Genomic DNA, 25,296 nt, shown 5'->3' with positions numbered 1-25,296 from the left:
GGGGACTGGAATACAAAAGTAGGAAGTCAAGAAACACCTGGAGTAACAGGCAAATTTGGCCTTGGAATACAGAATGAAGCAGGGCAAAGACTAATAGAGTTTCGCCAAGAAAATGCACTGGTCATAGCAAACACCCTCTTCCAACAACACAAGAGAAGACTCTACACTTGGACATCACCAGATGGTCAACACCGAAATCAGATTGATTATATTCTTTGCAGCCAAAGATGGAGAAGCTCTATACAGTCAACAAAAACAAGACTAGGAGCTGATGTGGCCCAGATCATGAAATCCTTATTGCCAAATTCAGACTTAAATTGAAGAAAGTAGGGAAAACCACTAGACCATTCAGGTATGACCTAAATCAAATCCCTAACGATTATACAGTGGAAGTGAGAAATAGATTTAAGGGACTAGATCTGATAGACACAGTGCCTGATGAACTATGGACAGAGGTTCATGACACTGTACAGGAGACAGGGATCAAGACCATCCCCAAGAAAAAGAAATGCAAAAAAGCAAAATGGCTGTCTGGAGGAGGCCTTACAAATAGCTGTGAAAAGAAGAGAAGCGAAAGCAAAGGAGAAAAGGAAAGATATAAGCATCTGAATGCAGAGTTCCAAAGAATAGCAAGAAGAGATAAGAATTCCTTCCTCAGCGATCAATGCAAAGAAATAGAGAAAAACAACAGAATGGGAAAGACTAGAGATCTCTTCAAGAAAATTAGAGATACCAAGGGAACATTTCATGCAAAGATGGGCTCGATAATGGACAGAAATGGTATGGACCTAATAGAAGCAGAAGATATTAAGAAGAGGTGGCAAGAATACACAGAAGAACTGTACAAAAAAGATCTTCACGACCCAGATAATCATGATGGTGTGATCACTGACCTAGAGCCAGACATCCTGGAATGTGAAGTCAAGTGGGCCTTAGAAAGCATCACTACGAACAAAGCTAGTGGAGGTGATGGAATTCCAGTTGAGCTATTTCAAATCCTGAAAGATGATGCTGTGAAAGTGCTGCACTCAATATGCCAGCAAATCTGGAAAACTCAGCAGTGGCCACAGGATTGGAAAAGGTCAGTTTTCATTCCAATCCTAAAGAAAGGCAATGCCAAAGAATGCTCAAACTACCGCACAATTGCACTCATCTCACACACTAGTAAAGTAATGCTCAAAATTCTCCAAGCCAGGCTTCAACAATATGTGAACCGTGAACTTCCTGATGTTCAAGCTGGTTTTAGAAAAGGCAAAGGAACCAGAGATCAAATTGCCAACATCTGCTGGATCGTGGAAAAAGCAAGAGAGTTCCAGAAAAGCATCTATTTCTGCTTTATTGACTATGCCAAACCCTTTGACTGTGTGGATCACAATAAACTGTGGAAAATTCTTCAAGAGATGGGAATACCAGACCACCTGTCCTGCCTCTTGAGAAATTTGTATGCAGGTCAGGAAGCAACAGTTAGAACTGGACATGGAACAACAGACTGGTTCCAAATAGGAAAAGGTGTACATCAAGGCTGTATATTGTCACCCTGCTTATTTAACTTATATGCAGAGTACATCATGAGAAACACTGGACTGGAAGAAACACAAGCTGGAATCAAGATTGCCGGGAGAAATATCAATAACCTCAGATATGCAGATGACACCACCCTTATGGCAGAAAGTGAAGAGGAACTCAAAAGCCTCTTGATGAAAGTGAAAATGGAGAGTGAAAAAGTTGGCCTAAAGCTCAACATTCAGAAAACGAAGATCATGGCATCTGGTCCCATCACTTCATGGGAAATAGATGGGGAAACAATGGAAACAGTGTCAGACTTTATTTTTTGGGGCTCCAAAATCACTACAGATGGTGACTGCAGCCATGAAATTAAAAGACGCTTACTCCTTGGAAGGAAAGTTATGACCAACCTAGATAGCATACTCAAAAGCAGAGACATTACTTTGCCAACAAAGGTTCGTCTAGTCAATCTATGGTTTTTCCAGTGGTCATGTATGGATGTGAGAGTTGGACTGTGAAGAAGGCTGAGCACCAAAGAATTGATGCTTTTGAACTCTGGTGTTAGAGAAGACTCTTGAGAATCCCTTGGACTGCAATGAAATCCAACCAGTCCATTCTGAAGGAGATCAGCCCTGGGATTTTTGGAAGGAATGATGCTAAAGCTGAAACTCCAGTACTTTGGCCACCTCATGAGAAGAGTTGACTCATTGGAAAAGACTCTGATGCTGGGAGGGATTGGGGACAGGAGGAGAAGGGGACGACAGAGGATGAGATGGCTGGATGGTATCACTGACTCGATGGACATGAGTCTGAGTGAACTCCGGGAGTTGGTGATGGACAGGGAGGCCTGGCGTGCTGCAATTCATGGGGTCGCAAAGAGTCAGACACGACTGAGTGACTGAACTGAACTGAACTGATCATACTAACAACCTGTATTGTTTTAACAAAGAATAATCAGTTAGACACCATCAAGAATGCTGGGAGTTACCAAATACAGATGTTCATTTTAACCAGCAACCTAATTCTCTGTGTCTCTGAAAGGTTCTAATATTAAATTACAGAGCTCAATATCCATAATTTGCTATACCATAACAATCTAAAAACTATAAAATTACTTGAGAAATCAAACAGTGTAAATTCTTTATAGAATGCAACAATTTTCTAAAAATTGCTATGTTTTTGCTTTTCTAAATGAAGCTAAAAATATGGAAAACATTATGACCAGAAACATGATTACCATTTGCTCATATTTAATGGCATCCTTTTCAGCAATTTGAGCTGCTCTTTCTTTATTCATGTAAGCTGCTTTTAATTTCTTCTCCAATTCTCTGAGCTCAGCACTGTTTAAAAAAGACAGAAATTTAAATTTGAGGACCATACATCTCTACTATTGTAAAAATAATATCCACAATTTAAAAGAATTTTTTTCTAAATGTATAAAAGATATTTACATTATTTTTTAGATATTTTGGAAAAAATACCCCTTTCTCCAGTCATTCCAAAAAAATCAGAATGCATGTGAAATGAGACATTATAATTAATTTTTCTAGACAAAACAACCTTTTTATTGTCAATAATCATCACTAAAAATCTTTTTGCTAGTGCCTGGCTCAGAAAAGGTGCTATATCAATATAGGTTAAAATTTCTGTGCAGTTACCAATACTATTAGGCTAAAAGATAATTACAGCAGAGAGGTTTAAACCTATACATGTTACTTCTTATATTTTGTACCTTGGTTTTGCCATCTATAAAAGGTGTAGCTTTGGCAATTAAATGAGTAAATGTGTATAACACTAAAAACTCTACATATGGCAACTATTTTTTGATGATGATGAAGAGGGAGTAACATGGGCAAGTTTACTTCACTTCTCTGAGCTTGCTTATTTATCTGTTAAAAAATGGGGACTGACTTCAGATACTCTCTGAAATACTATAATATGCCATATAAAATTTTTTATTTTAATATGCCAGTCATAATTCTGAATATGACAGAATATGAGAATTCTGAGTTGGAAGGACTGTGAGGTGTCATCAAGACGTACAGGTTAATTCTTACTGGAACAAAGAGGCACTCACCTACCTATAAACTCAACTTACAGGTACTCGGTACCTACAAAGAAACAGTCATAAAGGGTAAGGGAAGAGCAATACTCCTGGTATTATGGTGTGGATCCTTCTTGCCCTTACTACTATAGATGCAAATGTATATGACACAAGATTATTGTCTTTCATAAAAATAGTGTTATAAACGAGGGATAAGTTTCCAGGTTAGCCTTATATATTCTGTTCCACACTAAGGGGTTGAGATACATTTACAAAAATTCTCGTTAGAGTTGGACAATAATGATTATGCACCAATATACACATAAACCCATCAATTTATAATACGGTCTCTACAAAAAAAAAAAAATGTGCATTAAATTGAAAACAACCAAGGAGGCAAAAGTCCTGTATTCAGAAAACTATAAAATACTGATAAAAGAAACCAAAGATGACACAAACAGATGGAGAAATATACCATGTTCTTGGATTGGAAGAATCAATATTGTGAAAATGACTATAATACCCAATGCAATCTAAGATTCAGTGCAACTCCTATCAAATTACCAATGGCATTTTTCACAGATTTAGAACAAAAGTTTTACAATTTGTATGGAAACAAAAAGACCCCAAAGAGCCAAAGTAATCCTGAGAAAGAAAAACAGAGCTGGAGGAATCAGGCTCCCTGACTTCAGAATCAGGCTCCTTGACTTCAGACTATACTACACAGCTACAGTAATCAAAACAGTATGGTACTGGTACAAAAACAGAAATACAAATCCAGGGAATAGGATAGAAAGCCCAGATATAAACCCTCGCATCTATGGGCAACTAATCTATGACAAAGGAGGCAAGGATACACAATACAGGAAAAAACTGTCTCTTCAGTAAGTGGTGTTGGGCAAATGAAACAGCTACATGTAAAAGAATGAAATTAGAACACTCCCTAATACCATACACAAAAATAAATTCAAAATGGATCAAAGCTTTAAATATAAGGACAGACACTATAAACCTCTTAGAGGAAAACATAGGCAGAACACTCTTTGACATAAATCACAGCAAGATTTTTTTTGACCCGCTTCCTAGAGCAGTGAAAATAAAAACAAAAATAAATGGGACCTAATTAAAGGGCTTCCCAGCTGGTGCTAGTGGTAAAGAACCTGCCTAATGATGCAGAAGGCTGCATCATTCTTCTTGGGTCAGGAAGATCTCCTGGAGTAGGAAACAGTAACTCACTCCAGTATTCTTGCCTGGAAAATTCCATGGAAAGAGGAGCCTGGCAGGCTAAAGTCAATGGGGTCACAAAGAGTTGGACACAACTGAGCACTGCAATTAAACTTAAAAGCTTTTCCACAGCAAAGGAAGCCATAAATAAGATAAAAAGACAACCCTCAGAATGGGAGAAAATATTTGCAAATGAAGCAACTGACAAGGAATTAATCTCCAAAATATATAAACTACTCATGCAGCTGAATATCAAAAAAGCAATCCAATCAAAAAATAGGCCAAAGACCTAAATAGATGTTTCTCCAAAGACGACATACCGGTGGCCAACAAGCAAATGAAAAGATGCTCAACATCACTAATTACTAGAGAAGAGAAAGTCAAAACTACAACGAGGTATCACCTCACACCAGTCAGAATGGACATCATCAAAAAATCTACAAACAAATGCTGGAGATGGTGTGAAGAAAATGGAGCCCTTTTACACTGTTGGTAGGAATGTAAATTGATATAGCCACTATAGAGAACAGGTTCTTCAAAAAACTTAAAACAGAACTATCATATGACCCAGCAGTCACACTCTGGGCATATATCTAAAGAAAACCATAATTCAAAAAGACACATGCACCCCAATGTTCACTGCAACACTATTCACAAGTGCCAAGACATGGAAGCAACATAAATGTCCATCAACAGAAAAATGGATAAAGATGTGGTTTATACAATGGAAAATTACTCAGCCATAAAAAGGAATGAAATTGCGCCATTTGCAGAGATATGGACAGACCTAGAGACTGTCATACAGAGTGAAGTCAGAAAGAGAAAAACAAATATCATACAACATTGACCATATGTGGAATCTGGAAAAATGATACAGATGAACTTATTTGCAAAGCAGAAATAAAGACAAAGATGCAGCAACAAGCATATAGATACTGAAGGAGGAAGGAGGGATGAGATGAACTGGGAGACTGGGATTGACATATATACATGGTTGCTGTGGTTCTTGTTTAATCACTAAGTTTTGTCCAACTCTTTTGTAACCCCAAGGACTCTAGCTCACCAGGCTCCTTTGTCTATCGAATTCTCCAGGCAACAATAATGGAACGGGTTGCCATTTTCTTCTCCAGGGGATCTTCTCAACCCAGGGTTCAAACCCACATCTCCTGCACTGCAGGCAGATTGTCTACCCACTCTATTTATGGGAAGCCCCCATATATACACCACTATGTATAAAATAGGTAACTTAGAGAACTAACTGTATAGCACAGAAAACTGTTCAATGTTCTGTGGTGACTTAAATGGGAAGGAAATCCAAAAAAGAAGGAATATGTGTATACTGCAGCTGATCACTTTGCTGTACAGCAGAAACCAACACAACATTGTAAAGCAAATATACTGCAATAAAAATTAATAAAAATAAAACAGAAATTGCAAGCAACCAACATTCAAATAAATGACTATTTAAAAGACAAGGGAACACATATTCATTGGATATATACCTAGAAGTGAAATTTGAGTCATAGGGTAAGACTGTTCAAATTTAGTATATAACGCCGTTTTTTCAAAGCTTTGTCAGATTTATATTCTCATAAACACTGCCTAAGCACTCCCACCATTCCAAATCCTTGGTAATGCTTTAGTCTTGTCATAGATTTTAACTGTTCTTGTGGTGATGTAATTATCATTGTGGTTTTGTTTCTCTATTACTAATGGAAATGAGATCTTTTTATAAGTTTGACTTATTTATATAACTTCTTGGACATTCTTGCTCAGTATTTAAATTTTTTTCATTTTTATTGTCTACTTCTTACTATAGCATAAAAGTTCTTTATATATTGAGGATAAAAGTTTCTTGTTGGCTATTTGCATTGTAAATATTTCCTTCCAGGTCTGTAGTTACTCTCAGAGTGGTTTCTTCAGATGGAGAGAAGTTTTCTAATCCACTAATCTTTTCTTCATTGTCAATGACTTTTGTGTCATGTTTTAAGACATGCTGCCCAACGCACAAACGGAATTAGTTGTATTAGTTGCTCAAAGCTTTGCTATTTCACCATTAATTTTTAGACTATAATCCTTCAGGAACTGATTTTTACATGTGTTGTGAGGTAGAAATCAAATTCACTTTCTTCCATATGGGAATCTAATTGATTCAGTATCATTTTCTTAAATGTTTATTTCTGAATGCTCTGCAGTGATTCTAAAACATATATGGAAATGCAAAGTAGGAATGGCTAAAACAATCTTTCGGGGGACCTCTTCAGGATGAATACTTTTTATAAAGTCATAATATTTGAGAAAGTGTGGTTTTAACACAGGAATGAACAAATGGATCAATGGAATAGACCAGTTCTTCTCAATCAGAAGTGTTAAGTAAGCTCCAATGCCCTTCAGATCAGATCAGATCAGATCAGTCGCTCAGTCGTGTCCGACTCTTTGCGACCCCATGAATCGCAGCACGCCAGGCCCCTGTCCATCACCAACTCCGGGAGTTCACTCAGACTCATGTCCATCGAGTCAGTGATGCCATTCAGCCATTTTATCCTCTGTCGTCCCCTTCTCCTCTTGCCCCCAATCCCTCCCAGCCCCAGAGTCTTTTCCAATGAGTCAACTCTTCACATGAGGTGGCCAAAGTATTGGAGTTTGAGCTTTAGCATCATTCCTTCCAAAGAAATCCCAGGGCTGATCTCCTTCAGAATGGACTGGTTGGATCTCCTTACAGTCCAAGGGACTCTCAAGAGTCTTCTCCAACACCACAGTTCAAAAGCATCAATTCTTCAGCGCTCAGGCCTTCTTCACAGTCCAACTCTCACATCCATACAAGACGAACCTTTGTTGGCAAAGTAATGTCTCTGCTTTTGAATATGCTATCTAGATTGGTCATAACTTTCCTTCCAAATGCCCTTAGGCATCTATTATATACAATGGATTAACTTAGTTCCTCTGGATCTGAAATAATATCAACTATATACTGTCTTTGAGAAAATTAAAAATACAATCACTCAACTTTCTGTGAGGCTTAATCCTCTTATGGGACTCCAGTTGAGGAAGTATGGGATAGAAAAATCCAAAAACAGATCCACGCATGTATGCACACTTACTTTTTGACAAAACTGGCATTACAGAGCCAATTTCCAATTTTACTATGCCAGTCAGCTTAGCAAATACGCTACTAAGTTATTTACTTAAATTTTCAAATTCACATAAAATTGTTCACAATATCCTATGATCTACAGTGATCTCCCATTTGTACAATCTAAAGTTATCCATTATCCCATTATCCATTCCCAGAACTGGCTATTTGTGCATTCTCTTTTACACTTTATTATTCCTGTCAGAGACTGCCAATTTTACTGGCCTTTTTAAAGGCACAATTTTTGGCTTTGTTGATTCTACTTTATGTTTACATTCTAAAATGCTCATTTCTGTTCTTATCTGTATCTGCTACATTGTTTTAAATCACTCCAGATGGGAATTTTCTCTTTGTTTTCAAACAATTCCATATGGAGTATTCTTTCCTAATAGTCTTTTTAGATTATATGCTAACCTCAAGGAAAGAGCTTTAGCTACTTATGGGGATAAATTTGTTTTTTTTTTAATCCTAGAATTTTTTATTGTGTTAAAATATACATTTAAAATATTTGCCATTTTAATCAATTTAAGTGTAAAATTCAGTGGTTTTATTACATTCATAATGCTCAGCAACTATCAACACTATTTCCAAAAATTTTCTCCCAAAAAGAAGTGCTCTTCCTATTTAAGCAATAACCCCCCCATTCATCCCTTCCCCTCTAGTTTACTTTTTGTTTCTGTAAATCTGTCCCTATATATTTCATGTAAGTGGAATTATATAGTCTTTGTCCTTTTGTTTCTGGCTTACTTCACTTCAGTTCACTCAGTCATGTCAAGACTCTTTGCGACCCCATGGACTGCAGCACACCAGGCTTCCCTGTCCATCACCAACTCCCGGAGCTTGCTCAAACTCATGTCCATTGAGTCAACGATGCCATCCAACAATCTCATCCTCTGTTGTCCCCTTCTCCTCCTACCTTCAATCTTTCCCAGCATCAGGGTCTTTTCAATGAGTCAGTTATTCACAGCAGATGGCCACAGTACTGGAGCTTAGGCTTCAGCATCAGTCCTTCCAATGAATATTCAGGACTTATTTCCTTTAGGATAGACTGGTTGGATCTTCTTGCAGTCCAAGGGACTCTCAAGAGTCTTCTCCAACACCACAATTCAAAAGCATCAATTCTTCGGTGCTCAGCTTTTTTTTTTTTTTTGTACCTTTATGGTCCAACTCTCATATCCATACACGAATACTGGAAAAACCATAGCTTTGACTAGACGGACCACTGTCGGCAAAGTGATGTCACTGCTTTTTAATACGCTGTTTAGGTCTGTCATAGCTTTTCTTCCAAAGAGCAAGCATATTTTAATTTCATGGCTGCAGTCACCATATGCAGTGATTTTGAAGCCCCAAAAATAAAGTCTGTCACTGTTTCTATTGCTTCCCCATCTATCTGCCATGAAGTGATGGGACCAGATGCCATGATCTTTGTTTTTTGAATGTTGAGTTTTAAGCCAGATTTTTCACTCTCCTCTTTTACTTTCATCAAGAGGCTCTTTAGTTCCTCTTCACTTTCTGCCATAAGGGTGGTATCATCTGCATATTTGAGGTTATCGATATTTCTCCCAGCAATCTTGATTCCAGCTTGGGCTTCATCCAGCCTGGCATTTCGCATGATGTATTCTGCACCTACTTCACTCAGGATAATGCTTTTCAAGGTTCAACCATACTGCAGCATATATCAGAGCTTCATTCCCTTTTATAACTGAGCAATATTCTATTGTATGTATATACCACAATTCATTTATCTACTCATTGTTTGATAGACACTTAGCTGGCTTCTACCTTTTGGCTACTGTGAATAATGCTGCACAGAATATTGGCATACAAGTATCTGAGTCCCTGTTTTTTAGTTCTCTTGAGTGTATACCTAAGTGTGGAATTGCTGAATCATATGGTAATTCTATGTTTAACTTTTTGAGAAATCACCACTGTTTTCCACAGTGCACCATTTAACATTCTTACTAACAGTATCTGAAGGTTCCAATTTGGCCACATCTTCACCAACACTTACTCTCCATTGGTCTTACTGCAGTTATTCAACAGGTGTTAAGATGGTATCTCTTTGTGGTTCTGATGTGCATTTGCCTAATAACTAATGTTGGGCTTCCCAGGTGGCGCTAATGGTAAAGAACCCACCTGACAATGCAGGAGACACAAGAGATGTGGATTTGATCCCTGGGTCGGTAAGATACCCGGATAAGAAAATGGCAACCTACTCCAGCATTCTTGCCTGGAGAATTCCAAGGACAGAGGAGCCTGGCGGGCTACATTCCATAGAGTCACAGAGTCTGACATAACTGAGCACATAGACACAATAACTAATGTTGAGTACGTTTTCATGTGCTACTGCCCACTGTATCTTCTCTAGAGAAATCTTAAAGTACTTGGCCCATTTTTAAATTGGGTTGTCTTCTGTTGCTGAATTATAGAAATCCTTTATATACTCTGGAACTTAAATCTTAACCAGAGATACAATTTACTTTTCTGGTTTGATTTTTGAATTAGGAGAAACATAGATGAGCACCTTCTGTCAGTCCTTCAGGTAGATCCCAGGTAGGTTAGAATACACAGACACAGTAAGTTGTAATATCTGCTTTTCTTCTTCCAGAACCAGTACTTGCAGTATGGGCTGCTGCCTTCAAGACCGTCTCAGAGCAGGGAGGGGATGGAGCAAGGACAAGTAAAAACATTACAAACTTTTGCTACCATTGCTAATTTTGCCTTTTTCTTGTTTCAGCATTCACATGGTTGCTATAAAATTTTCTTGTTCAGAGTTCTTACAGAGTTGCTTCTGACAGTTTCTGCTAGTTTGACTGAAAGGGCAGGAACCTGGAGCTGCTTCTACACTATTTCCTAGATGTCACTCCAATCTTACAACTGTTAATCTGTGCCACTTTCATGATCATTTAGTTAAAAACACTTTCTAATTTCAATTTTGATTACTTCTTTGGTCTGAGGTTATTTAAAAGCATATTTCAAAATATCTAAACATGCAAAGATTGTCTAGTTTCTTTCTTTTTTTGGGGGGGTGGTGGTTATTGTATATCTAGTTTAACTCCACTGTGGTCAGAGTACATACCTATGAATTAAATGTGTTGAAAATCTGTTGATCTGTTCTGACATAACACATGGTCTTTGTTCATAAATGGTTCAAATATGTTTATTAAAACTACAAATATAGCCAGGTTTAAATTTACAGTCTTAGTATTTTCTATTTGTCCTACCTGTTTTGTGTTCTCTCTTCTTCTTGTCTCTATGTTCGGAGTCCCCAAGACCACACCGCACCCCTGGGTCTGATCCCTCACTTGGAGGATTCACAGGACTCAGCATATAGTTATACCCCTTGATATGATTTTATATTTATTATTTGGATATAATTTCTATTAAGTCTATGGATATGATTTATATTTATTATTTCACTGTGATAAATCATAGTGAAATACAGAGCAGAATCAGAATGGAGGAAAAGCATGTGGGCAAAGTCCGGAGAAAATAAGCTGCAAGTTTCCAAAAGTCCTCTCTCCCAGTGGAGTAAGGCTAACTAGACACACTTAATTTCCCGAGCAATGAGTTGTAACAGTATGTGAAAACTGTCTGCAGGAAATCGCACTAGAGACTCAGGGCCCACAGTTTTTATTAGGGGCTGATCATACACATATCCTCTGCCAACTAAATACCAAATTACCGACTACCAGAAGAAACAGAGTTCAGCATAAACTGTACTGTTTCTTCAAACAATTTAGGCACTCTTATCAGAGAGTGGTAGAAACCCTGAAATCCAAATTTCCAGATATCAGCCAAGGACCAAACTTGCAAAAGCAGGACTTCCTAAAGATATCAGTCTGAAGTGTGCTAGGTTATCTCCTGCCTGCACAGCTTCATCAACTGCTTTTTAACATTTCCCTCCATTAATTTAATTATGTGTTCTTTTCCAACTTTTATTAGAGATGTTTGTTTGAAGTCTAAAAAATTTCTTCATTATTTTTTTACTAAATAATAAAAGATTATTGCCACTTTAACTCCATGTATGTACTTCCTACCTGACTTTTGTTATAGTTCATGTCACCCAGCTACGCTGAATGGCTGAAGGGCATGTCCCTGCTAGACAGGGCCTGACAAAATGCGGTCCACTGGAGAAGGGAATGGCAAATCACTTCAGTACTGTTGCCTTGAGAACCTCATGACCAGTATGAAAAGATAAAAAGACAAGACACTGAAAGATGAGCCCCCCCAGGTCAGTAGCTGTTCAATATACCACTGGGGAAGAGCAAAGAAACAGCTCCAGAAGGAATGAAGAGGCTGAGCCAAAGTGGCACAAATTATGCCCAGTTATGGTTGTATCTGGTAGTGAAAGTAAAATCCAATGCTGTAAAGAACAATACTGCATAGGAACCTAGAGTGTTAGGTTCATGAATCAAGGAAAATTGGATGTAGTCAAACAGGAGATGGCAAGAGTGAACATCAACATTTTAGGAATCGGTGAACTAAAATGGTCAGGACTGGGTGAATTTAATTCAGACGACCATTATTTTACTACTGTGAGCAAGAATCCCTTAGAAGGAGTGGAACAGCCCTTATAATTAACAAATGAGTCCAAAATGCAGTACTTGGGTACAATCTCAAAAATGACAGACTGATCTCTGTTCATTTTCATGGCAAACCATTCAACATCACAGTTTTGCTGAAGAAAATGAAGTTGAACGATTCTATGAAGACCTACATGACCTCCTAGAACTAACACCCAAAAACGATGTTCTTTTCATCATAGGGGACTGGAATGCAAAAGGAGGAAGTGAAGAGATACCTTCACTTCACTTGGAATAACAGCCAAGTTTGGCCTTACAGTACAAAATGAAGCAGGGGAAAGGTTAACAGAGCTTTGCCAAGAAAACGCACTGGTCATAGCAAACACCCTCTTCCAACAACACAAGCGACGACTTTACACGTAGACATCATCAGGTGGTCAGTACTGAAATCAGACTGATTATATTCTTTGCAGCTGAAGATGCAGAAGCTCTATACAGTTAGCAAAAGCAAGACCTGGAACTGACTGTAGCTTACTGCCAACATCCACTGGATCATAGAAAAACCAGGAGAATTCCAGAAAAACACCTATTTCTGCTTCATTGACTACCTTAAAGCCTTTGTGTGGATCACAACAAACTGTGGAAAATTCTTAAAAAGATGGGAATACCAAACCACCTTACCTGCCTCCTGCAAAACTTGTATTCAGGCCAAGAAGCAAAAGTTAGAACTGGACATAGTACAACATACCAGCTCCAAATTGTGAAAGGAGTACATCAAGATTGTATATTGTCACCCTGCTTATTTAACTGATGTGCAGAGTACATCATGGGAAATGCCAGGCTGAAATCAGGATTGCTGGGAGAAATATCAATGACTTCAGATATGCAGATGACACCACCCTTATGGCAGAAAGTGAAGAGGAACTAAAGAGCCTCTTGATGAAGGTGAAAGAGGACAGTGAAAAAGCTGGCTTAAAACTCAACATTCAAAAAACCAAGATCATGGCACCTGGTCTCATCACTTCATAGCAAAAAGATGGGGAAACAATGGAAACAGTGACAGATTTTATTTTCTAGGGCTCCAAAATCACGGCAGATGGTGACTGCAGCCATGAAATTAAAAGATGTTTGCTCCTTGGAAGAAAAGCTATGAAAAAGCTAGACAGTATATTAAAAGGCAGTGACATCACTTTGCCAACAAAGGTCCATCTAATCAAAGGTATGGTTTTTCCAATAGTCATGTAAGGATGTGAGAGTTGGACCATAAAGAAGGCTGAACGCCAAAGAATTGATGCTTGAACTGTGGTGTTGGAGAAGACTCTTGAGAGTCCCTTGGAATGCAAGGAGATCAAACTAGTCAATCCTAAAAGAAATCAATCCTGAATATTCACTGGAAGGACTGATGCTGAAGCTGAAGCTCTGATACTCTGGCCACCTGGTGTGAAGACCCGACTCATTAGAAAAGACCTGACACTGGGAAAGATTAAAGGCAGGAGGAGAAGGGGATGACAGAGGATGAGATGGTTGGATGGCACCACTGACTGAATGGACAAGAATTTGAGCAAGCTCCAGGAAATGGTGAAGGACAGGGAAGCTTGGCTTGCTGCAGTGCATGGGGCTGCAAAGAGTTGGATGTGACTGAGTGATTGAACAATGAGTTCTTTGCAGTTGAAGATGGAGAAGCTCTATACAGCCAGCAAAAACAAGACCTGGAGCTGACTGTGGCTTAGATCATCAGCTCCATTTTGCAAAATTCAGGCTCAAACAGAAGAACGCAGCGAAAACCACTAGGCCATTCAGGTATGACCTAAATCAAATCCCTTATGATTATACAATGGAGGTGACAAATAGATTCAAAGAACTAGATCAGGTAGACAGTGTGCCTGAAGAACTATGGATGGAGGTTCATAACATTGTACAGGAGGTGGTGACCAAAACCATCTCCAAGAAAAAGAAATGCAAGAAGGCAAAGTGATTGTCAGAGGAGGCCTTACAAATAGCTGAGAAAAGAAGAGAAACAAAAGGCAAAGGATAAAGGGAAAGATATTCCCAAGTGAATGCAGAATTCCAGAGAATAGCAAGGAGAGATAAGAAAGCCTTCTTCAGCGATCAATGCAAAGAAGTGGAGAAAAACAACAGAATGGGAAAGACTAGAGATCTTTTTAAGAAAACTGGAACTACCAAGGGAACATTTCATGCAAAGACAGGCACAGTAAAGGACAAAACCAGCAAGGACCTAGTAGAAGCAGAAGATATTAAGAACAGGTGGCAAGAATACACAGAAGAACTGTACAAAAAAGCTCTTAATGACCAGGTAACCACCATGGGGTGATCATTCATCTAGAGCCAGACATCCTGGAGTGTGAAGTCAAGTGGGCCTTAGGAAGCATCACTATGAACAAAGCTAGTGAAGGTGATGGAATTCCAGTTGAGCTATTTCAAATCCTAAAAGATGATGCTGTGAAAGTGCTGCACTCAATATGTCAGCAAATTAGGAAAACTCAGCAGTGGCCACAGGACTGGAAAAGGTCAGTTTTCATTCCAATCCCAAAGAAAGGCAAATCCAAAGAATGTTCAAATTACTACACAACTGTACTCATTTCACATGCCAGCAAAATAATACTCAAAATCCTTCAAGCTAGGCTTCAGCAGTATGTGAACCAAGAACTTCCACATGCACAAGCTGGATTTAGAAAAGGCAGAGGAACCAGAAATCAAATGACCAAAATATGATGGATAACAGAAAAAAAACAAGGGAATTCCAAAAAAAATCTACTTCTGCTTCATTGACTACACTAAAGCCTTTGACTGTGTGGATCACAACAGACTGTGGGATACTCTTGAAGAGACTGGAATACCAGACCACATTACCTGCTTCCTGAGAAACCTGTATCAGGACAAGAAGCAATAGACAGAACTGGACATGGAACAACGGACTGGTTCCAAATTGGGAAAGGAGTATGTCGGCTGTATATTGTCACCCTGCTTAACTTATATGCAGAGTACATTGTAACTAAATGTTGGACTGGAAGACTCACAAGCTGGAATCAAGATTGCCAGGAGAAATACCAACAATCTCAGGTATGTAGATTATACCACTTAATGGCAGAAAGTAGAGAGTAACTAAAGAGCCTCTTGTTGAAGGTGAAAGAGGAGAGTGAAAAAGCTGGCTTAAAACTCAACAATCAAAAAACTAAGATCACAGCATCTTATACCATCACATCATGGCAAATAGATGGGGAAAAAAATGGAACAGTGACAGACTTTATTTTGGGGGGCTCCAAAATCAATGTGGATGGAGACTGAAAACACAAAGAGTCTTGCTCTTGGGAGAAAATCTATGACAAACCTTGACAGTGTACTAAAAAGCACAGACATCAATCACTTTGCCAACAGAGGTCCATATAGGCAAAGCTTTGTTTTTTCCAGTAGTCATGTACCGATGTGAGAGCTGGACCATAAAGCTGGCTGAGCACCAAAGAATTGATGCTTTCAAACTATGGTGCTAGAGAATACTCTTGAGAGTCCCTTGGACAGCAAGGATATTCACTGTGTCTGCAGTTCAGAGTAGACACAACAGTGAATGACCAACAGCAACGTTTTTAACTCTTCATATATTTTAAATTCCAAATCCAATTATTCCAATAAATGATTAACACATTCAAATTTCACCTGGAGTTACTACACATTTGCCTCCCAGAGGTTCTGAAATTAATGTTGAGACTATTCTTCTACTTCCAGAACAACTACTAGTATTTCCTTTAATGCAGGGTTATCAGTAATCAAGTCTCTGCTTTGTTTGACTAAAAATGTTATTTTTAAAATCCATCTCATCTTTGTTTATTATAATTAACATCTTGATTATCAGTCTGGACTATAATCATACTGGCATTGGCAAGGAATTGGCTGTACATTTAACAAGGAAAGGCTGTCTCTGACTCTTCTTTGAGCTAGTTTTTGCTGAACTAATACAAGTTATAAACAAGGTACTTGTTTTTGTTTTCATGAAGCTATAGGTTAACTATATAATCTATAGTTACCCATTATTTAATAACTATAAATTTCAGTCATAATTATACAATTAATTCTAATAACTAAACAATTGTTACTAATTGTAATTATTGACTAACGGTGTAATTAAAAAGGGATTTTTAAAACTAGACAGTTTCTCAATTCTAGTTACAAGCTGTGAAAAAATTAAACTTATAAATATCTTTTTGAATTAAACAAAATCATGTGTTCAAAATAAAAGTCTCATGACTTCTGAACTTGAACTTTTCAAAATAAATTTCAATGATTCTTAAAAATCTGCCCTGGGTTTTAAAAATTAAGTGAAAAGAGCCTAATCATGATTGAGATGATTTTCAATTATTTCAGCTACGTTTCAAGGACTAAAGCAAACACTCCTTGAATTTAGACCTGCCAATCTGCACAGGAGTACACTGATCGGAAAATGGCCCGCTCTCCGTGTCAGTCACTATTTTACCATGCTGAGAAGACATATACTCTATTTGAAAGAATACTCAACAAATGACTTTTGTCTTACATTTGAAGAAAATTTCCACAATATATAGAATTCTAAATGGGCTCTTATTTTCTTTCGGCCCTTTAAATCCACTGTCTTTCATCTTCTAACATTGCTGCTCAAAGTTCAGTCAGACTTCTTACTATTGTTCCCTTGACGGCAACAGTCTTTTTTGTGTGGTTACTTTTGTACATTTTTATGATTTTTCTCCATTGTTAGATTTTGAAAGTTTGACTAGAACAAGCATAAATATGTTTTTAATTATTTATTATGTCTTAACCTGTGACTTTATGTCTTTTACTATTTTTGGAAATTCGCAGCCTATATCTCTTTGAATATTGCATTTCTGCATCATCCTCATTCATTTCTACTACCAGAACTAAAATTATACATCTGGTAGAACTTGCCAGCACAGCCCTTATCCCTTTTAAGCTTTCTTTTGTATTCTTCTATCCTTTTGTTTCTCTATGCTTATTCTGGATATGTTCAACTGATCTGCTCACATAGTATCTCTTCATCTGTATCTATCCAGTAAAATCTAATTAGCTTCTGGATTATTAAAGTAAAACATACACTAAAGTAGAAAATTCTCAAGCACGTATCACGTAAAATGACGTTGACCACCTTGCTATATGCTTACTGGTCAAGCTCACCTTCACTTAACTTTTATTTTTTTTTTTCTTTTTTCTTTTTTTTTTCACTTAATTTTTAGCCATACTTGTGCCACCTGCAAAAACTTCCAGAAGAAATGTAGCTACAAATGCCAGGCTCACTGTTCTGGTTTCCTTCCTCTCCCGTGTCTTATTGTTATACCTTCTCCAGATAGTCTGTTCTCAGAGGGAGCATCTATCTGAATCAAGTAGTTTGCAACTACTACAAAGCTCCTGCATTTAATTCTTATTATCAATGAGTTAAAGCCATGAAATAACGGAACATTTACTTCATCTTCAGATAACATAAAAGTATCATAATAACTAACAATGATTGGAGAATTAGGATCAAAAAAGACAGCTTGAGACTAGAACACTATGAAGACACTGGCAGTCATTTTAATTTTTTTTTTTTTAGAATAGTAATTTCTAGAGAATTTGATAGAAGTTGTGGACACAGAAAAATACACATGGGTGTATTTGCCAAATATATTTACATGTAATTTAAAGAAGTTCAAAACCTCTGAAGCTCATCCATGGGTCATATAGTATTCTACAGAAGCCTTGTTCAGTCAAGACAAAATGTGACTACTATCAAAGTAAATTCCAAATATATTCAACTATGTAAGTACAGCATGGGCATTTAGTTAGCCTCAGTTTTAATCAACAGTGTGATAGGCTGCCACTGAAAAGTAATCTTAGGCAACATTAAGGAACATATTCCAGAACAATGTGGTTAACAGTCTCACTATTAGGGGTACTGAACAACACCCTAGAGTATTACACAGAATTGTGGGAGCAGTATTTTGATCGTGTGTGCTCAGTTGCATCTGACTCTTTGTGCCCCTATGGTCTGGCAGGCATCTCTGTCCATGGGATTTTCTAGGCAAGAATACCGGAATGGGTTGCCATGTTCTCCTTCAGTGGATCTTCCTGACGCAGGGATCGAACCCGTGTCTCCTGCATTGGCAGGTGGATTCTTTACTGCTGAGCTATCAGGAAAGCCCCCAATATTTTGTTAAGGAACATTAAAAGTCTAAGTCACATCTACAGAAGATAATCAGGATGGGGAAGAAGCTTGAAGTCATGTTATCTAAGGAACAGATGAAAGAATGAAGGATATTTAACTTATAGAAGGAAATGTTTAGTGAATTCATAAATATCTAAGTGAAAGTGAAGTGAAAGTGAAAGTCCCTCAGTCGTGCCTGACTCTTGGCAACCCCATGGACTATATAGTTCAAGGAATTTTCCAGGCCAGAATACTGGAGTGGGTAGCTGGTCCCTTCTCCAGGGAATCTTTCCAACCCAGGGATCAAACATAGGTCTCCTGCTTGGCAGGCAGATTCTTTACCACTGAACCACCTGGGAATAGGAAAGGATGTCCTAAAGAACTCTATTTCTTTTTCAGTCAGATAACAGAACTAAGACAACTACCGGGAAATTGACTTTGAAAAAACAGAGGAAAAAGGAGTATTCAAAGAGCTGAATGAAAAAGAAAGTTTCTATTATAGTCACTAGACATGCTGAACCACAGATGACCAGCCATCTTCCAGAAATACTGTAGGAAATTTATGTAGGGGCATAAAACTAAATTAGGCATCACCTAAGATTTCTCTTAAGAGTTAGATTCACAAGTCTATTTTTTTTTTAAAGAGGTCATTTAAAAAATTATCTTTAGAGAAAAGAGAAGAGGGAATTGATATTAATTTTCACCTCAAATATTATCACTTTATTTCTATGAATATGGCCTCTTTTCTCAAATGAATATATATATGTGTATATACACACACACACACATACACATATATGTAGGATTTAAAGCAGTAAGTATTTCCAGTCAAAATATTAACTAAATACAATGACATAAAGAAAGAAATTTCACTCTTAGGTGATAAGCATTACATAAAACTTAAAGACAAAATAAATAAAGGTTTTGGAAGTCAAGATACCTGTTTTCTCTTACTTGTTGCCTCAACTTTTCATCCTTTAGACTTTCACGTTTTAGTTTTGCCAGTTCCGTAGCCAATTTTTCTTCTTGTGCAAGCTGGAGCTCCCTCAATCTTTTGTTTTCTTCTGCCTAAACAAAAAAACAAAACTTTAGTCATTTGTCCTCCAAAATCAGATATTTTTTCATAAAGGCTGAATTTGTTTTATAGTAGAAAACTACAAGTGCCTTCTGAAGAGTCAACTATTCACATTTTATTTTAAAATACAAAACATTATTTCCATAAGTAATTTTTCTGAACATTTTGTCATGGAAAATTCCAAACATCAAACACGAAAAGAAGACTATTGAAACACGCCCTCAGGAAGCCATCACTCATCTTCAACAATTATCAATATTTTCCCAATCTTGTTTCCCTACTCTTCTACTCCACTCCTACTTTTTTCTGCATTTTTTTATTTTGGCCAGAGTATTCAAAAACAAATTCTAGATATATCATTGCTTTGTAAATAGTTCAATATTGATCTTTGACAAGAATTTCTTCTTACATAACCATACCATTAGCAAACTGAAATAAATTAACAATAATTCTTTCAGATCAGATCAGATCAGTCGCTCACTCGTGTCCAACTCTTTGCGACCCCATGAATCGCAGCACGCCAGGCCTCCCTGTCCATCACCAACTCCTGGAGTTCACTCAGACTCACGTCCATCGAGTCAGTGATGCCATCCAGCCATCTCATCCTCTGTCGTCCCCTTCTCCTTCTGCCCCCAATCCCTCCCAGCATCAGAGTCTTTTCCAATGAGTCAACTCTTCCCATGAGGTGGCCAAGTACTGGAGTTTCAGCTTTAGCATCATTCCTTCCAAAGAAATCCCAGGGCTGATCTCCTTCAGAATGGACAGGTTGGATCTCCTTGCAGTCCAAGGGACTCTCAAGAGTCTTCTCCAACACCACAGTTCAAAAGCATCCATTCTTCGGCGTTCAGCCTTCCTCACAGTCCAACTCTCACATCCATACATGACCACTGGAAAAACCATAGCCTTGACTAGACAAACCTTTGTTGGCAAAAATAATGTCTCTGCTTTTGAATATGCTATCTAGGTTGGTCATAACTTTCCTTCCAAGGAGTAAGCATCCTTTAATTTCATGGCTGCAGTCACCATCTGCAGTGATTTTGGAGCCCAGAAAAATAAAATCTGACACTGTTTCCACTGTTTCCCCATCTATTTCCCATGAAGTGATGGGACCAGATGCCATGATCTTCATTTTCTGAATGTTGAGATTTAAGCCAACTTTTTCACTCTCCACTTTCACCTTCATCAAGAGGCTTTTGAGTTCCTCTTCACTTTCTGCCATAAGGGTGGTGTCATCTGCATATCTGAGGTTATTGATATTTCTCCCAGCAATCTTGATTCCAGCTTGTGTTTCTTCCAGTCCAGCGTTTCTCATGATGTACTCTGCACAGAAGTTAAATAAACAGGGTGACAATATACAGCCTTGATGTACTCCTTTTCCTATTTAGAACCAGTCTGTTGTTCCATGTCCAGTTCTACCTTTTGCTTCCTGACCTGCATACAAATTTCTCAAGAGGCAGACCAGGTGGTCTGGTATTCCCATCTCTTTCAGAATTTTCCACAGTTTATGGTGATCCACACAGTCAAAGGCTTTGGCATAGTCAATAAAGCAGAAATAGATGCTTTTCTGGAACTCTCTTGCTTTTTCCATGATCCAGCAGATGTTGGCAATTTGATCTCTGGTTCCTCTGCCTTTTCTAAAACCAGCTTGAACATCAGGAAGTTCACGGTTCACACATGCGGAAGCCTGGCTTGGAGAATTTTGAGCATTACTTTACTAGCGTGTGAGATGAGTGCAATTGTGCTGTAGTTTGAGCATTCTTTGGCATTGCCTTTTTTTAGGATTGGAATGAAAACTGACCTTTTCCAGTCCTGTGGCCACTGCTGAGTTTTCCAAATTTGCTGGCATATTGAGTACAGCACTTTCACAGCATCATCTTTCAGGATTTGAAATAGCTCCACTGGAATTCCATCATCTCCACTAACTTTGTTCGTAGTGATGCTTTCCAAGGCCCACTTGACTCACATTCCAGGATGTCTGGCTCTAGGTCAGTGATCACACCATCGTGATTATGTGGTTCGTGAAGACCTTTTTTGTACAGTTCTTCTGTGTATTCTTGCCATCTCTTCTTAATATCTTCTGCTTCTGTTAGGTCCATACCATTTCTGTCCTTTATCGAGCCTATCTTTACATGAAATGTTCCTTTGGTATCTCTTATTTTCTTAAGAGATCTCTAGTCTTTCCATTCCGTTGATTTCCTCTATTTCTTTGCATTGATCGCTGAAGGCTTTCTTATCTCTTCTTGCTATTCTTTGGAACTCTGCATTCAAATGGCTTATATCTTTCCTTTTCTCCTTTGCCTTTCATCTCTCTCCTTTTCACAGCTATTTGTAAGGCCTCCCCAGACAGCCATTTTGCTTTTTTGCATTTGTTTTCCATGGGGATGGTCTTGATCCCTATCTCCTGTACCATGTCATGAACCTCATTCCATAGTTCATCAGGCACTCTGTCTATCAGATCTAGGCCCTTAAATCTATTTCTCACTTCCACTGTATAATCGTTAGGGATTTGATTTAGGTCATACCTGAATGGTCTAATGGTTTTCTCTACTTTCTTCAATTTAAGTCTGAATCTGGCAATAAGGAGTTCATGGTCTGAGCCACAGTCAGCTCCTGGTCTTGCTTTTGCTGACTGTATAGAGCTTCTCCATCTTTGGCTGCAAAGAATATAATCAATCTGATTTCGGTGTTGACCATCTGGTGATGTCCAAGTGTAGAGTCTTCTCTTGTGTTGTTGGAAGAGGGTGTTTGCTATGACCAGTGCATTTTCTTGGCCAAACTCTATTAGTCTTTGCCCTGCTTTATTCCATATTCCAAGGCCAAATTTGCCTGTTACTCCAGGTGTTTCTTGACTTCCTACTTTTGCATTCCAGTCCCCTATAATGAAAAGGACATCTTTTGGGGGTGTTAGTTCTAAAAGGTCTTGTAGGTCTTCATAGAACCGTTCAACTTCAGCTTCTTCAGTGTTACTGGTTGGGGCATAGACTTGGATTACTGTGATATTGAATGGTTTGCCTTGGAAACAAACAGAGATCATTCTGTTGTTTTTGAGATTGCATCCAAGTACTGCATTTCAGACTCTTTTGTTGACCATGATGGCTACTCCATTTCTTCTGAGGGATTCCTGCCCGCATCTGAGTTAAATTCACCCATTCCAGTCCATTTGAGTTCGCTGATTCCTAGAATGTCAACATTCACTCTTGCCATCTCTTGTTTGACCACTTCCAATTTGCCCTGATTCATGGATCTGACATTCCAGGTTCCTATGCAATATTGCTCTTTACAGCATTGGACCTTGCTTCTATCACCAGTCACATCCACAGCTGGGTATTCTTTTTGCTTTGGCTCCATCCCTTCATTCTTTCTGGAGTTATTTCTCCACTGATCTCCAATAGCATATTGGGCACCTACTGACCTGGGGAGTTCCTCTTTCAGTATCCTATCATTTTGCCTTTTCATACTGTTCATGGGGTTCTCAAGGCAAGAATACTGAAGAATTCCCTTCTCCAGTGGACCACATTCTGTCAGATCTCTCCACCATGACCCGCCCATCTTGGGTTGCCCCACGGGCATGGCTTAGTTTCATTGAGTTAGACAAGGCTGTGGTCCTAGCGTGATTAGATTGACTAGTTTTCTGTGAGTATGGTTTCAGTGTGTTTGCCCTCTGATGCCCTCTTGCAACACCTACCGTCTTACTTGGGTTTCTCTTACCTTGGGTGTGGCGTATCTCTTCACGGCTGCTCCAGCAAAGCACAGCCATTGCTGCTTACCTTGGACGAGGGGTATCTCCTCACCCTAATAATAATTCTTTAGAAAGGCCTAATAACTTGTCCATACTCAGGTTTCCCCAATTGTCTCAAAGATCCTTTTTCTGTTTATTTATTTTTTGGGTTTGTTCAAATCAAAATCCAAGCCAACCCACATACTGTATCTAGTTACTATTTATCTTAAGTCTCTTTCATTTTTTAAGTCTCCTCACACAGTTCCTCCCCCCTCCACCCTACTCCCCCTAAAAAGGCACGGACTTGTAGAAATTACGACATATGACCCACAGGATGCCCCACATTCTGAATTTGACCAATTGCTTCCCCAAGATATCACTTATCTTGTTTCTTTTTCGTATTTCCTATAAAATGGTTGAAAGATCTAGAGCCTTGATTAAATGCTATATTTAGGAAAGAATAAACACATAAAAGGGGTTTCCTGGTGGCTCAGTGGTAAAGAACCTGCCTACCAATGCAGGAAACTTGGGTTTAATACCTGGGTTAGGAAGATCCCCTGGACAGGGAAATGGCAACCTACTCTACTATTCCTGCCTGGGAAATCCCATGGACAGAAGAGGCTGGTGGGCTACAGTCCATGGGGTTGTAAAAGAGTCAGACATAACTGAGCAACTGAGTACGGCATGACAAGCACATAAAAAGATGTTCAATATCATTAAACATCAGGAAGTTCAATTTAAAACAATGATTTATCACTACATACATACTGGAATAGCAGCTAAAATGAAAAGTCGTAACAAAACCAAACACTGGTGAGAACCTACATAATTCACACATTGCTGGGTGGTAATGTAAAATGGTACAGTCACTCTGAAAAACAGCTTTACAGTTTGCTATAAAGCTAACATGCAATTACAACTCAACAGCTGTATTCTTAAGCATTTATCCCAGAGAAATGAGAACACATGTTTATTTAAAAACCTATACCCAAAATGTTTATAGCAGATTTATTCAAAATAGCCAATTGAAAATACCCAGACATTCTTTAACAGGTGAAGGTCAAATAAACTGTGGTATATCCATACTATGGAACACTGCTCAGCAACAAAGAGGAATGAGCATTAATAGAAGCTACAATCTGGCTAAACCTCTAGAAATTTTGCTGAGTGAAAAAAATCCAATCTCAAAAGGTAGCATACTGTTTGATTCTATTTATATAATGTTCTTGGAACATGCTCTATTTTAAGGCTGAAACATAATTCACATAGCATTCAATTTGTATTTCACAATTCACAACTCAGCAGGTTTTTAGTATATTCACAGTGTTGCACATCCAAAACCACTGGCTAGTTTCAGAACTTTTTAAAGATAGACTATTATTTGGAGCAGTACTGAGTTCACAGCAAAATTGAGAACAGAGTTCCCATGTACACTATTCCCACACACATGCACAGTCCCCCTCACGATCAACATTCCACACCAGCGGGGAGATTTGCTACAATCAATAAACCCACACTGACACATCATCACCCAGGGTTCAGTTTACCTTACAGTTCAGTTTGGATGTTATATATTCTACGGGTTTGAACAAATGTACAATGATATGTATCTACCATTACAGTATCATACAGAATTCCACCACCCTTAAAATCCTCTATGCTCTGCTTACTCATCCCTCACTCCTCAAAACTCCTGGCAACCACTAATCTTTACTATCTTCATTGTTTAATGTTTTTCAGAATGTCATATTGTTGAAATCATATGCCTTTTCAGATTGGCTTCTTTCACTTATTAATACACATTTAAGATTTTTCCATGTCTTTCCATGACTTGATAGCTCATTTCTTTTAGCACTGAATAATATTCTATTTTCTGGATTATTTCT

At 38.3% G+C, this 25,296-nt stretch overlaps 1 protein-coding gene across 4 annotated transcripts in view; it reads right to left on the bottom strand.

Moving 5' to 3' along the window:
- MNS1 (meiosis specific nuclear structural 1) overlaps window positions 1-25,296 on the bottom strand; it is a 174,609-nt gene that overhangs the window by 40,939 nt on the left and 108,374 nt on the right. For all 4 annotated transcript variants that reach the window (XM_005211696.5, XM_024997634.2, XM_005211695.5 and 1 more), the window contains 2 exon segments: window positions 19,558-19,685; window positions 2,744-2,846 (listed from right to left, as the gene is read on the bottom strand). In XM_005211696.5, the coding sequence (XP_005211753.1) occupies window positions 2,744-2,846; window positions 19,558-19,685 (231 nt within the window).

This window comes from Bos taurus, chromosome 10 (genome assembly GCF_002263795.3).
Source record: "Bos taurus isolate L1 Dominette 01449 registration number 42190680 breed Hereford chromosome 10, ARS-UCD2.0, whole genome shotgun sequence".
In the NCBI taxonomy this organism is placed as follows: Eukaryota; Metazoa; Chordata; class Mammalia; order Artiodactyla; family Bovidae; genus Bos; species Bos taurus.
The sequence above is the reverse complement of the archived record's forward strand: the minus strand, read 5'-3'. Positions and strand labels throughout refer to the sequence as shown.